General features: G+C 37.4%; 1 protein-coding gene across 3 annotated transcripts in view; it reads right to left on the bottom strand.

The window, feature by feature from the left end:
• hps5 (HPS5 biogenesis of lysosomal organelles complex 2 subunit 2) overlaps positions 1–15,698 on the bottom strand; it is a 32,724-nt gene that overhangs the window by 16,710 nt on the left and 316 nt on the right. Inside the window, exons 1-12 of one of the 3 annotated variants that reach the window (XM_016993208.2) lie at positions 15,471–15,649; positions 10,513–10,667; positions 9,056–9,166; positions 8,608–8,672; positions 7,935–8,127; positions 7,711–7,844; positions 5,423–5,638; positions 4,697–4,768; positions 3,113–3,201; positions 1,639–1,817; positions 1,012–1,170; positions 195–354 (exon numbers count right to left, since the gene is read on the bottom strand). In XM_016993208.2, coding sequence (XP_016848697.1) covers positions 195–354; positions 1,012–1,170; positions 1,639–1,817; positions 3,113–3,201; positions 4,697–4,768; positions 5,423–5,638; positions 7,711–7,844; positions 7,935–8,127; positions 8,608–8,672; positions 9,056–9,166; positions 10,513–10,617 — 1,483 coding nt within the window. In that variant the 5' untranslated portion in view covers positions 10,618–10,667; positions 15,471–15,649. Of the gene's footprint in view, positions 1–194; positions 355–1,011; positions 1,171–1,638; positions 1,818–3,112; positions 3,202–4,696; positions 4,769–5,422; positions 5,639–7,710; positions 7,845–7,934; positions 8,128–8,607; positions 8,673–9,055; positions 9,167–10,512; positions 10,668–15,470; positions 15,650–15,698 lie in introns of those variants that run through there. The other 2 variants (XM_008107587.3, XM_008107580.3) reach the window with 2 other exon arrangements.

Raw genomic sequence — 15,698 nt, 5'->3', positions numbered from 1 at the left:
GCTGGCCAGTACTAGAGGCTGAATACTGGTCTAAACTGAATTAAGGTTAAAGAGAGAAAGAAAAGTTACGCACTGTTAGGAATATCACTCACATGACAATAAGGTAATATTGACAACAGAACAGTTCTTTCACATATGCAAAAGATCACACATGCCGATTCTTTACTAAATCCACAAATAAACATTTACATTACCTAATTCCATGTGCTCTTCTTCCTGCTGTGTCTGAAATTCTTTCAATCTTTCCTCTTCTGATAGGGTTTGACTATGTAAGGAGCAAGTATCCTCATCAGATTGACTCCCTCTTCGACTAATAACACGATAAATTCCAGAATCTAATACACTAAAACTTTCCTATTAAGAAATTAGAACATTTTAAAAGCCTTCTCTTTTAAAGCAATGTTTAAAATGTAGTGTAAGCTAAAAATCTAAAATCCAGTTGCTAGTTTCAACTACAGCAGACCCACTGAATCAATGGGGTTTACTGAAGCATTACTTTACCATTCAGCAAACTGATGTAAACAAATACAAGCATTTGCAAAGGTCATTGCTTTCAACAGGGAAGAATGAATAGAAATATTTAACATCTTAATACAGTATATAGAAACTGCACATGTACTCTTTGCAATTTTCAGACCTCCAAAGTATAGTAATACTTCAGTACATAAATAAGCAAACAGGAATGGACCTGTATGTGCAGATAACTGTAGAGGTTAAAAGCATGTCTGTTTAGTTGTATTTGTAAGAAAACAGAATCCAATTTTCAGGGAGAAGCCTCCAATTCCTAGATGTATTGTATTCTGTCTCTCTGTGCACCAATTAGCATGCCACCTAATCTGGATTGCAATAAAAGCATCTTAGAATTTACTTTATAGTTCAATGTAATGGATTACATTAGAAACAGATTTAACACTTCAAAGAAAGGCAGAAGACAGAATTTGTTACTAAACAGATGAATAAAAAATTAACCAAGTATTTTGTATTTAAGGGGTCTTATAGGAATATGCTTACATGTGAAGAAATACTGCTCCTCCTACTGCTGCATGCAGAATCTAAAGGCTCAAGTTTTGAGATGAGTTCTTCAAGTTGAGCAATGATATCACTGTGAGTTGAAAGATCCAACTGTGATTTCAAGTGTTCTAGCTTATCTACAGGAAGAGCTTTTCTTGCCTATTGATACATAAAATGGACATTTGGTTAGACAGAAAAATACCAGGTGTTAAAGTTGGAGGGGAAAATTAGGTCATACAAAAGCAGTTAGTTGTGACACCATGCGTCAGAATATCTTAAATGCACAGATCAAATTAATTTAAGGAAACATATAAGGAAAGCCTCACTTTCTGTCTCCTCTCTGCAGCTTTACTGAACTATGTGGGAGAGGCTGGAAAAAAGAAAAGTGCAACATTTAGATGGCTATAATTCCACTTTGCCCTGAACCAACCCTGTACTGCCTCCCTAATCCACTGGAAATGTTGTATGGGCCTGGGAGGAAGAAGAGAACTTAATTCAGTTAATTTCCTTCAAGTAAATTAATGGGATAGAAAGAGATGTTTACATTGAAAGATTATTTCTTAGAAAACACATCCAAGAGAACAATTTAAAGGGGGCAAGAATAATTAAAATGTTTGTTTTGGTTACCCGACACAAGACAACAGAATTCTGGAAAAGACAGCAGATTTTGGCTGCAAGAGTCCATAAGCTTCGCCTAAGTAAACGTTCTATGCATTTTTCAACAGGCAGAAGAGAAAGGTGGGAGACTTTTCCATTGGTGTGCAAACAGAAGAGTTCATTTTTATGTATTGCTATATCTTGAATATCTAGATAAAACAGATGATCAAAGGCATCAGTCTGGATACAGATTTCCAATAAAGCACACAGTGTTTCACCAAAACTTATTTCCCCATTACGCCTTTCTGCTAATGAATATTTGAAAGATAAGATTCTCCTTCTGTCTTAGCATTGCCTAAACATCATAGGCATAAAATATCCCAACTATGCAATACCAAGTTCAGGGCTGCAAACAATGCAAACTTCACGTACCTTCAGTCTTCGGACCCTTCCACACAGTCATATAACCCAGAATATCCAGGCAGAAAATCCCACAATATCTGCTTGGAACTGGGTTATCTGAATCCACACTGCCATATATTCCAGCTCAAAGAAGATAATGTGGGATTTTATTCAGCTGTGTGGAAGGGGTATAGAATTCCTTTCTATACCAAAGGCAATTGTTAAAAATAAAGTTATACTTATGTTGGAAAGGTATCATCTCTTTTACCTGATTGATGTACATGTTTGAAAACTGCTACATGCAGCCGTTTCCAACATGTGTACACATGGGAAAAGGTACATCCTTAGTTCTCTTACATACATTAGTGCTGCCTCTTTGAATCTATTGCCCTCCAGACAACTAGATTTCTACTCTCAAGGTTCTTCACTAATATTCATGTTATCAAGAGCTGCTGCAAGTTGCCACCCAACACATGTTGTAGAAAGCTACAGTATCATAAATCTGGTTCTTTTCCCCCTATTTCTCTTTCAGATTTTTATCAGAAAAAAACATATAGAAAACAATGTCTGTACATAATCATAATTGGATATTTCCTAACATTTTCATAATTGCACAATTTCTCTCACCAACCTACATCTTTACTCCAACTAAACATAAATTTAAAATTCAAACATATATACCTAAGTTTTTAAAAAAGATATCCTACTTCCTTTTTGTTCATTTCTTTAGTTTTAACGTTTCCTTCCACCTTATATTCTACAATTTATTTACTATGTCTGTTTTGACTTAAAAAATGAAAATCCCAACACTATATATCTTCAGACTTGGACTTAACCTGATTCTAACACCTAAGGAAAATATCATGTGTGAATCTAAAGTACTCCTATGTCCATTTATGCTGAGTTGCATATTAGTGTACATGAGAAGAAAGGAGGTGATAATGTACTTGCGATCCGTAATACAATTTATTTTCCAAGATAAGTTTTAATATTCAAAATTTTCAGCGTCACATGTGTTCCTAGTAATTTATGTAGTATTATTTCAAGAGCACATAAAAGCAAACTTTTAAGAACTAAGTTCTCTAGACAACATATGCTTTACCTTTAATTTCACTCCAGAGCAAAACTTGGACATTCTGGGGAAGGAAAATATAAACGCCTCTTTCTGTCCATGTCATGACACAGTGATCACTGTAAAGAAAATATTAAGCAGAAAGATAATGTGAGTATACAAAATAATTTTGGATTTCTCATCCAACAAGCCAAACAACAGGAAATTAAGAAGTAAACCAGAAGTAAGTAGATTGCAAATTGATTTAAGAGATCAAATTTGTCAATAAATCCACATAAATTCAGTAAGACAAATCAAAATGTACAAATGCAAATGAATAGACAAAACTACTGGCTTTTTGGTTGGCTAAATTTACTATATATACTTATATATAAGTCTAGAAATTTAAGCCAAAAATTAACCCAAAAAACCTGAATTGACTTATTTACAAGCTAATTCAAATACTGTACCTTAATTCTTATCAAAAAAGGAATCCCCTTCTCTGAATAAAGCTGCAAAAAGAAAGTACTTAGACTATTCCAAACAAAATCTAAAAAAAAAACTGACCCCCTGTACTCTGCTGCCACTTCTCTCTTTTTTAAATACCTAAGTGGGAAAATAGGAGTGATGTTCCCAAGGCAGCATTGGTGCTTTCTCCTTTCTGTAGAATGACCCTTGAGTTATGCAAAAATCCATACTTACTTCTGGCCACAAAACCTGCGGATGTCTTGCACATGATTATATATGCTAACTGAATATGTTAAAAAATAATGTTTTTGGCTTAATTTATTTACAAAACATATTATCTTTACTTATTTCCTAATACTGTAGTTGACTTAGTTTTTTTGAGACAAGCTTTTTATTTCCTTCTTTCTCCTCTTAACAATTTATCATGATTAAACATGACCCTTGGTTCTAAATGCTAAAACAAAATAAAAACACCCTCCATGCTGAGAAGAAAGCCAAAGCTTCATCTAAGAAAAATTAATGGAGGGGACCTCCTTCTTCCAGTGTTCCACACAAGGAGAATGAGGGTGGTTTATACATACACTGTGTGCCCTCTTACCCAAGAGTAAGGCCCACAAAAATTAGTGGAACTTACTTACAAAAACATGCACAGAATTGGACTACACGTGTGTGAAAACCAGCTCTTTCTGTTTGCAGGCAAGATAGCAAAGGTATTGTTGTACAATCTGTTGGTTTACCCTCTTACAGGAACTGTTGCTCAGGCAAGAAAATATGTTTATAAATAATCAGAAAACCACATTTTTCTGACATTATTATAAAATTAACAGGAATTGTTCTGTAACTAGCAACAACTTCATAGAATCATCAAAACATCAAACACAGGGCAGGGGCACCTGCATTCAAACCTAATCTCACCATGAACACTTAACTAAGTAACTTTTGTTGCCACTCAACCTAACCACTCCACAGGGTTGTTCTGTTAACAAAAATCAAGGATAAGTAAAATATGTATGCCATCTAAAGCTGCTTGAAAGGAAAGTGAAATATAAAAGTGATTTACTAAATTATGTAAGAAATAATTAAACATGAATTAATAATCTGCCAATAATATTTACCTTCTGATCTATATTCATATTGTTACAAATAAAAAAGTTATTTTCTATTTACCTCAAATAAAGCAGCCTGGGAAAAGCCAACGACTGAGGGGAGCAGGCAGAAACAGTATACTCCAAATCCTCCCTTTAAAAAAGAATTATTTTATATTTGTGTTAGGCTGGTTCTATCATGGTTACTGAATCAAGCATTACTTCTATATGTGTGAGAGAGAGTAGGCATGAATGTTTGAAACATCTGCAGAGCCCAACATCAGAAGAAGGAAACTATATGGCCACTCTATGAAAGATGTTTGCACTTTGGCTGGCAGATGAACCTAGTTGTATGATTATGCAATGGCATCCTGAAGTATCTTTCTGATCTTAACTAAGAGAGAAAAGCTTATACTACAAAATTATTTCTCTCAGCTAGCCTCAAAGGTGCAACAAATTCCCTTTGCACGCCAATGTGAATCTGTAGAATTGTGTAAATGAATGACATAGATAACACTGACTGAAACCACACCTGCACACCATTCATCAGAAGACAAAGTGCTAGAGAATGAACAGTTTTGTGTGATAGCTATGCTACTTTCAAAATATACAAATTAGAACACATTTAACAGACTCCATGTTTTCATTTGGCCCAGGTTCCCTTTGCTCACATATGCATACAGCAGGATATTTCATCCTAAAAAGGAACCCAATTAAATGGAACTTAACATCTAAGGATTGGTGCTAACCACTGATATTACATAAGCAATTCCCCTGCCCAGTACAGCCTATGGGTATGACCAAATACCTTAGAGTAACAATAGGGAGAGGTGATGATGAAAGAAGCTGCTTGAACTGATGTGTACTTAGCACGTCTCCTTCAAAATTCACCTCCCACATCCGTGAACCAGGACGTGCACAATATATCAGAGATTGCTGGCTTCCACAAGTCCTTCCAACAGGGAAAAAACATGCCCCATATTCACCATCTCTCTCCTTATTTCCAATTTTCCAAAACTTTTCCCTATTTAACAAAAGAAAAGAAAAAAGAAAAGAAAAAAAGAACAGAACATTTAACCTTATAAAACAAGATGACAAAGACCAAATAAACAGGGGTGCTGTGTGATTTCCAGACAATATGGATGTGTTCTAGCAGTATGTTCTCCTGATGTTTCGCCTGCATCTGTGGCTGGCATCTTCAGAGGATGTATCTACCAGTCACAGATGCAGGCAAAATATCAGGAGAAAATACTGCTAGAATTAAATAGGTGTTTTCTTCCAAATGAAACTCTTTGATGTGGATTTTCAGAGATCATTTTGTTAACTTATTTCAATAATGAAAAAGGAGCATTATGGTTCCTTTTAAGAGTCACCAGTTCATTTAAGTATAAGCTTTGATGGACAGAAGAAGTGAGCTGTAATCCATGAAAACATATGCTGAAATAAACTGGTTAAATTCCTTTTTCCCTTCCTTTCCCTTTTATGCTGAGGATGTTTTAAGTGGATTGTGAAAGCCTTCGACAATACAACAAAAACACAGTTTTAAAAGACCTTCAAGTCTGCACAGAAAGAATTAACATACATGTAGTGAATAGCATTATGGCACAATAGTGTCACATAAAATACCAAGGGTTGGATCCAGAAATAAACAGAACTGCTACTAAAATAAGATTTCCCTGCAAACTCTGCAACCTCAAAACCCACTCATGATGATTAAGGAACACAGTGCACATAACTTGCAATGGGGCATCTATATGAGAACATGGAAATCAGAAGAATGTGGCAGAGCTGCCTAACATAAATAGGAGGGCCTTTCTACTTGTGGAAGACTCCTACATATGTATGCCTAGACCAGGCATGGACAAACCTCCTGCAGGGCAGGAAGGAGGCCATGGGCAGTTGGCTCAGATGAGAGGGAGGCTGGAGGGGGGCGGGTTGGTGTGCAGAGAAAAGGCTGGATGGGGGGCTGCTGTGCCCTCCTGCCAGAAGGAGAATCCACAGCTGCTTGTGGCTCCTGCTGAGAGGAGGATTTCACACTCAGGTGTCCTGGCCTCTCATTATAGGTACACAGCAGCTTGCTGCATCCTCATGCTGACAAAACATGGAGACATGTGGCGGCAGAGACAGAGAGCTCTTGAAAGCTGTGTGTCTCCGTCTTGGATCTCCTCTAAGGATGGGGATGCAGCAGGCTGCCACATCCTCACGCTGAAAGAACAGCATGAGGTTTGCACTTGCCTGACCTAGACCTTTTTGTAAATAATACATTTTTTTTCTTTTATTCATCTATTACTTTACATTCTCAACTCACTCATTTTTTTCATTCAAACTAATCTTGACCACAGAAGAATGACAGATTCAAAGTGAGTCAACATTCAAGAGCATCTATCAAAACTACTATTGTTCTCCAAAAGGTGATGGTGATGGAACCAACAAATTATGCAGTGGAACTATTACAAAAATATAAAGAAAAGTTCAGGGAAACTACTTCTGGAGGTTTAGAAATACGGAGGGGAATTAAAGCAGTAAAACTTGTATGTTAATATACTTGGGAACTTTGGATGACCTGGCCACTAAAAAAAACAAAAAGCAAAACCAAAGATAAAATTTAATGCATAAACTATTAATACCTGCAAAGAACAATGTGACAGAATTAGTAGTATTCAAGGTGCAAAGAATTATAAAACAGTGTTGCAGATGGTCTATGAAATGTCTCCAGTTATTTGGGACATATATACAACAATTAACCGCTCCAAAACCCCATCCATACATCAAGTTCTACACAGTTTTTAAACTTGTTTTTCTATAATGCTCTCAGGCTCCAATTATCATAAAATACATTTTTTGCCAAACAAGAATTGACAAAAATTTGGGGAAAGCATTACCCATCAGCTTAAAAAATATTATACACAACCTCCAGAATTCACCAAATTGACTCGTAAAGCCCAAGGTAAGAATTTTTTTTGCAGTAAAAATTGGGTGGTTTTAAAACAAATTTTAAAGTAATACTGGGGATAGGTCACTAACCCAAAGGGTATCAAAGTTATGCTCCAGACACTACTGTATTTATGATAAATTACTATAATGATAATTAATTACCTCTCTGTGTCACATAAGTAACAGCGAGTAAGAGAAGAGATAAGCAACCTGCCATCCAAATAATCAAGCTGAACGACACGAGAGTCAACAGTAGTTATAATCTGAACAGGAAACATCACAAATGAGGTGGTGGCCTACAGAGAAAGAACAGAAGAAATGCACACACACTGGATTATTTCAGAAAGACAAGGAAAACTGTACCAGATTTCTCTCATAAAATGTACCTTTCCTTGTTTGGATGTATTAATTTTGATAGCAGATACTTTCCCCACATGATCTCCAACAAAAACACGGAGTGCATTAGTATCCCAACACAGAGCTGTCACTTTTCTGCCTTTGTGCTCAGATGAAATATAAATTCTCTCTGGCTTCCCACGACGTTCCTGATTCAGTTCCCAGACAACAATGAGGCCTTGACTGTAAAAATAAGGTATACATGTTTATTTGTTTTGAACATTTTATATAACTCTCCAGACAACATATTGTACAATGCTCAAGAATAATGATTATATAATAAAACATAAAATAAAACATAATGTTAATGATAAATCAGACAATCCTGCAAGTTTAGTTTTGACTTTTTAAAAAGCAAAAATTCAAAAAGAACAAAGCAGTTAGCATCCCTTCAGTACTAAAGTCTTGTACTTAAAACTCCCATGAACAGAATCATGGATATGGAACTCCTGCTTATTCTCTGACCAGAACCTGTAAAAGCATTTTACATAAATCACAATTTGATAGTTTTAGACATAAGAAAAAACCATAGGTGGAAGCTTAGTTGCACGGTATTATTTATTTGCACTGTATTGTTTATTATACTGTACTATAAATGCACATAGCAAACAAAATCACTACTATAACCTAAAAACGTAAACTGGCTTTTCACAATGTTCCCACCTTGTAGATACAGCAACATAGTCCTCGTCGTGTAAGCAAAAGGCAATGCGGGAAATGGCACCTTCCTATTAAAAAAAAAAAAGGTCAAATTTCTCCTGCCAAGATTCAATGCCACAGCCATGGCTCCCAACTGCAAAACAACCTTTTCATGTTAATTCTCCACCTGCAATCCTTTCGGTGACTCAGACATCTTCATCATAAAGTCTAGTTCCCATTATTGAACTAGAAACTTTTTATTTTTTGGAAAATATTTTCCAACTAAATAAATGAAAAAGCATTTGCAAAGTCTGAGCTTTACCACTGCAACAGTATTTAGTAAAAACAGTTTTTATAAGTTTCTTGAATCAAAGGTTTGTTTTATCATTGGAGGCTATAATGAAGCAATGTAATTTTCAAATTACATTTTATTCTCAGTCTGAGATTCCTGAAGGTTTTCCTTCAGTCTTACCTTATGAGTGAGAAAAAGCCTTTGTTTCCAGCTCTCTCTTTGAATAAGGTTCAGACCTCCACCTGAACTACCTAGTGCCAGCCATTTTCGAGAAACTGCTACACATGTGCACTTAAAAAGAGAAAGGTGGTTACAAAACATTGTCTCTCTGTTCAAAGGTATTATTTTAACATAATGCAGACTAAACATGCTGATCTCTTAAGACAGTGGTTCTCAACCTGTTGGTCTCCAGATGTTTTGGCCTTCAACTCCCAGAAATCCTAACAACTGGTAAACTGGCTGGGATTTCTGGGAGTTGTAGGCCAAAACATGAGGGGACCCACAGGTTGAGAACCACTGTCTTAAGACATATGTCTGCTTATAGTGTGGTTGCGACATCAGACACATCAGCTTCTGTTTTAGATTAACTCCTAATTTTATTAAGGACTAATGTTTAGGTAATAAATATCCAATGCAAAGGAAATGTTGCAGTTTTTTGCAGGAGATGATTTAGAAATGTAAAATATATTTGCAAGGCAAGAGCTATCTGTTTTACCTTTTTAGACATTTTTTCCAATGCCTGGTACATTTGGATTGTGACTTTGATTAATTGCTGAGCTTTTTATTTCCCCTCTAAAGTTTTTTATAGTTTCTAAACTTTGTTCTCTCTTTCCTTTGCTCTATGAATATTACATATAAACATTTTCACACACATGTGAGTTAGAGTGTACTAACACCTTTTCCAATGTAACTCTTTTGCCTTTAAAAAGAAGTATCCCTATTTAACTTATTTTATTTTTTGTGAAACAGGGCATCTCAATGTTCCAAATTTTAATCAAGGAGATCATTTAGCTAAAAACTACCAATGAATCCTGGATTCTAAATCAGAGAGGTAACTACTGAACTTTGCTTAATTTTACAGTCAAAACCAGCTTTACTGAGATCAGATGAACTTATCTACCTCCTTTGAATGATTACTGATGGCACAGGGTGCCCTGTGTATTTCCTAAGATTATTACTATCAACTGTCACATTTTCCTTCCGCTTCATTAAATACATAATTTGTAAACTACAGGATTCTTTCTTAAATAATAAGACAATCAGAAGCAAAACAATTTGTTATCAAGATTCCTGCCTATTTCTTCTACAGCAACTTCTCATCTCTTGTTTTTAATTCATTTATTTTTTCAACTAAAAAGCTGTAAAGTTTTACACAAAGATTGGAAACTAGTGGCCCTCCAGTTGTTGATGGACTTTATCAGGTATGATAATGAGAGTTGTAGTCTAACATCATTTGGAGGGCCATAGCTGTTCATTCAGTTTGCCCAAATGATGTTAAAATGATATCTTCTGCCTCTGGAATACATTCAAAATTCAAAACATCGCAAATCAATGTGCTTAACAATAATTCCCATAAAATACAAGGATATGTAACTTCTAAATACTGCAAGAGTTTTACAACAAGGACTCAAACACACCTTGAGACGACTAGAATCCAATCTGAGAGCAGAAAGCAATGGATCAAGGCATTCAAATTCTGACAGTACATGACTGTGAGATTCAGGTATCATTGGCACCGACATCACTCTCACACAAAAACCACACTTGTTACCAATTCATTTTCCCACTCCAACTGTAAGAAAGAAGTGAGAAATATGATTTCTACACCATTTAACTAACATTTGACTCTTTTAACATTTATTTCTCCCTCTGGATCTAGCATTCCTAATAATAAAAAATGTTATTTCTCTTTTTGTCCAGGTTACATTCCTACCTATGCCCACCTGTAAATAAGGGCCTTCTTTTCTATATCAGCGATCTGCCGGAAGACCAGTGTGTTAGCAGGTGCTGTCCATCTGACTGAAACACTATCTGGGGTGGCGGGCAAGTATTTTTGGAAAGGATTCCCCCACCCCCATCCTCAAAGCCCAGTCAGAAAGCCCAACAGAGATTAATAACTTCACTAAAATCATTCATATGACAATTGCAAGTGCTATCACCTATCTGAATGGTGCAAGAATATACAATCCTGTTTTCTTGTCCTGAACACCATCTAACCCAATAGGCAGAAGATGGTTTTCAAGCTCTCCAAGGCAAGTAGAATCTATTTAGACATCACAGTTCCTTTGCTCAAGATAAAAGATATAAATGTGAAAGCTTACCCTTATCAAAATAATGGTAAACAACATGATGTTTGCAAGCAATCATTTACTATTTTGAGACCAGTATATAAATATTATAAACAAATACATTTTGTTCTAATTTTATATAACTGAAACATTGGTTACAGAGGGCTTTTGATGCAACTTTTGCTGATCTACAGAAATATTTTAAAAATTGTACACGGTGCAGCCTGTGAGACACTTGAAGCCCCAGAATCTACATGTGGCCCATAAAGGCCTCCTACCCCAAATTCCAGTCATTGTTTTGGGAAGGACACCAGCAAAGATAAATTTATTTGGGGGCATTGCTGAGAGAGGTGCAGCCTGCAGTGGGGTTTAGAGGGAGAAATTGTCCCCTGGCCCCCATACAGTGGCATACCTGTGATTGAGATGGTGATCAAACAAGCCATGAACTGATGGTAGCATTACCCAGTTTGTGGTGACATTCCAAATTCTGGCTTGAAGGGCAAGTACTAGTTCTAGTTTAATGATTATGGAGAGAAATGTAAATGCCTGTTTATCACACTGTCGTGTGAGGGAATGAGGGAAATCTGTTCATTTTTAGACCAATTTTGAGTAAATTGCACAGTTAACTATAATAGCCTTTGTTTGGCTGTGTGCACTTTTTTAAAGGAAAAGCATCAGGGGACTGTTTATATTGTTTTGGGCATCTTCTGAATTTATGATAGATGTGTTATTTGCTTTAGAACAGGAAATAACATAGTTTGCTCATATGCATTTTGTAGAAGTTGCAGAAACCTCCACCAAAATGTATTGACTGTCTCATCCTATCTGCAAACAAGAAATGTTATCAAACTTTAAAATCTCAATAAAGTTGTCTCAACATAAAGTTGTCTCAACTTGCCAAAAAAAATTCAGCTGCTTCTTCACATCCCTATTCATGGTAAACTGTGGCAAATTTGGCTGAATTGCAAATTAAAGTATGAGCAAAATGCAAGGTCAGAAGAGGAGAAAGAGTAAGGAATCATCTTCACAAGTCTATGATTTGTTGAAGACATGCTGTCATGTGGAAGCACCCCAAACTATCATGTGAAAAATAATCTAAAACATGCTAATCTTAGTTCCATCACAAGGCTCCAATTGAAACTGAAAACCGTATTTCTCTAAGAATTACAGAGGCAGACTAAATAATTCTGCTTCCTGTATTAAAAGTCGCATGTCCTATGTTATTTTCCTTTTAGTGACAACCAATTGCAATTCAACCATATTTATCACAGTATACTGTTATCAGTGGGAAACTCAATCTAGTCTAAGATTCTGTTTGAAGTTTAAAGAGTTCAGCATTTTGACAACTTCTTTTAGGAACTGACTACAATCAGAAGCACGTTCATCTGCTTACTGACCCTGAACCCACCCACTACAATGCATATCCCACATATATTAATTTTTTCTTAGAAATAATAATTTTATTCTTATACCCCGCCACCATCTCCCAAATGGGAGATACATCCATACAACGCTCAATCTGGTGGGAGGAAAAGATATGGGAATTAGCTCCTTCATTCAGCTCAATCTACATCTTGAGCTGAACATGGTAACTGGAAACCAAACTCAAATTCAACCATAAGCCCTAAAATGGCTCCAGAAATTGATGAAAGCTTATCAGAAGCTTTTTCCTGCCACCAAACTGGGTCCTCCTCCTCTGAAGATTACAAAGAGGATACACGTCCAAACCCACAAGAGCAAAATTGTGCAGTTCTTGTGTATTTCTTTCACGCTCTTGAACCATTATGGTAATTTACCCTCCTATCAAAACCACACAATACCTATTTGATAAAGATTTCTCACAACCTCCAAACTGACTGACATGTTGAACCTCCGGCTGTTTTTTCTAATAGTTATTGGCTTGCCTTGCTCTTTTGCAAGCTGAGGAAAAAGGGGACAGATGTTAAAAAATGCAATGGTGCATTTGAGAAACTTAAAACAGAATGTAGAGAGGTGTTTGAAAGAAAAAGGCAAAGGTGTGTTTGAGAAACTGCACCACTCACAGATCGAAACCTGGCTCCGAGTTCCTTAGGGTCACACTTCCTACTTCCCTCCAGGGGCAGCTCATTTCGAAAGACACACAAACTGTGCCAGAGTCCAGCTGCGAGGAAGCTTCAATTCATACCAACACATAATAATACACTTTTATTTCTAGACTGCCCTCTCTCCCCAGAGGGACTCAGGGCAGTTAATATGTACACATAAAACAGCAAACATTCAATGCATAACTATATCACTTAATATCAAAAAGTATAAAATAGCGATAACATACTTATTATAGTAAACATTCCAAATTAGAAAAAAAACAATAAATTTAAACGTAACAGTCAGTAAAAATATTGCATAGAGCAGATACCGACCAAATTAAATGACCAAACTGCAGAAAATGTTCGGTATTCATTGTAGTTTTACTTAGACCATAGCTGCTATTAAGGTGACGATTATGTTAATCTCCTCCTCTCCATATGATAAGGTACATAGATGTGTCTTTAACTGTTTCTTAAAGGAGAAAAGGGTGGTGGCCATTTTTATTTCTTTAGGGAGTTCCAGAGGTGGGGGGAATCATGGAGAAGGCCCCCTCTTTCATTCCCACCAGCCATGTTTGTGACGGGGGTGGGACCGAGAGCAGGGCCTCCTCCACAGACTGAAGTGCCTGAGATGGTCTATACAGGGAGATGCGATTTGACAAATAGCCTGGACCTGAGCCATTTAGGGCTTTATAGGTAATGACCAGCACTTTGTATTTAGCCCAGAAACAGACTGGCAACCAATGGAGCTGCTGCAACATGGGAGTGCTTGTCTACCAGTATAGGGCTCAAGATAGTAACCTGGCTGCTGATTGCAGAACTAGCTGTAGTTTCCGAACTACAGTAGAGTCTCACTTATTCAACATAAACAGGCCGGCAGAATGTTGGATAAGCGAATATGTTGGATAATTAGGAGGGATTAAGGAAAAGCCTATTAAATATCAAATTAGGTTATGATTTTACAAATTAAGTACCAAAACATCATGTTATACAACAAATTTGACAGAAAAAGTAGTTCAATACGCAGTAATGCTATGTAGTAATTACTGTATTTACGAATTTAGCACCAAAATATCATGATGTATTGAAAACATTGACTACAAAAATGTGTTGGATAATCCAGAATGTTGGATAAGTGGGTGTTGGATAAGTGAGACTCTACTGTACCTTCAAAGGCAACCCAACATAGAGAGTTTTGCAGTAGTCCAAGGTGACTAAGGTGTGGGCTACTATGGCCAAGTCAGGTGTCTCAATGTATGGGCACCACTGGTGCACACCTTTTAGCTGTGTGAAGGCACTCCTGGCTACCGCTGACACGGGGTTCTAGGATCAACTATGACTCCAGAAGCACTCCCAGACAGCGAACCTGTGTCTTCAGGGGGAGTGCAACCCTATCCAACACAGGTTGTAATCCCTCACCTTGATCTGCCTTTTGACAGATCAGAACTCTGTCTTCTATGGATTTAGTTTCAGTTTGTTGGCCCTTATTCAGTCCATCACTGGTACAAATAACTCCCAAAAGGACTATTTGCCCACGGAGCGGGAAGTGGCCTCCATATCAAGGTATTTTCTAAGGGGTGAATTCATTTATGGCGTTTATTTCTGCACTGAATGTATTTGCAGAATTTATTGCTGATGTGTAGTCAAAGGCTTTCATGGCCGGAATCACAGCGTTGTTGTGTGTTTTCCAGGCTGTATGGTCATGTTCCCGAATTCTTCTGGAACATGGCCATACAGCCCAGAAAACACACAACAACCCTTTATTGTTGATGTATTGAATTCCTTTATTTATTCAATTTATATCCCACCTTCCTCCCAAGATGGGATTCAACTGACTCAACTTGGGGAAGAGCTAGAAGCTCGCAGAAACAATTAAAGGTAACACCTTATATTACTTCTGTTTCATGTACTCGACGCTTTGACTCGTTCACGGGAGTCAGATAAGCAAAAAGGTTTTGTTTTTGTTTTGTGTGTGTCAGGAGCGACGTGAGAAACTTGCAAGTCGCTTCGGATGTGAGAGAATTGGCCGTCTGCAACGTGGTTGCCCAGGGGACGCCCGGATGTTTTACCATCTTGTGAGAAACTTCCATCATGTCCCCACATGGGAAGCTAGAGATGACAGACGGGAACTCACCCCGCTCCCCAACTTCGAACCGCCGACCTTTCGGTCAGCAGTCCTGCCGGCACAAGGGTTTAACCCATTGCGCCACCGGTAAGAATAGCAAAGAGAAACAACTTAACTGTGAAGTTTATCTTACACGGGCCCACAAAGCTCTCCCGGCAGAGACAGCACACGACGGCTCTTCGGCACACAGCTGACTGACAGCGGAGTGAAAGGGTGGGGGAGATCCTCCTCCCCAGGGCCCCTTCCTGGCCCCGCCCCTTCTTCTAACTCGGCCCCGCCTCTCCCTCTCTCTCTGCCCAAAGCCCTCCGCGTGACTCCCGCCCAGTCTTGACGTCACCGGGCGG

Source organism: Anolis carolinensis, chromosome 1, assembly GCF_035594765.1.
Source record: "Anolis carolinensis isolate JA03-04 chromosome 1, rAnoCar3.1.pri, whole genome shotgun sequence".
NCBI lineage: Eukaryota > Metazoa > Chordata > Lepidosauria > Squamata > Dactyloidae > Anolis > Anolis carolinensis.
This window is presented reverse-complemented; position numbering and strand designations above follow the sequence as displayed.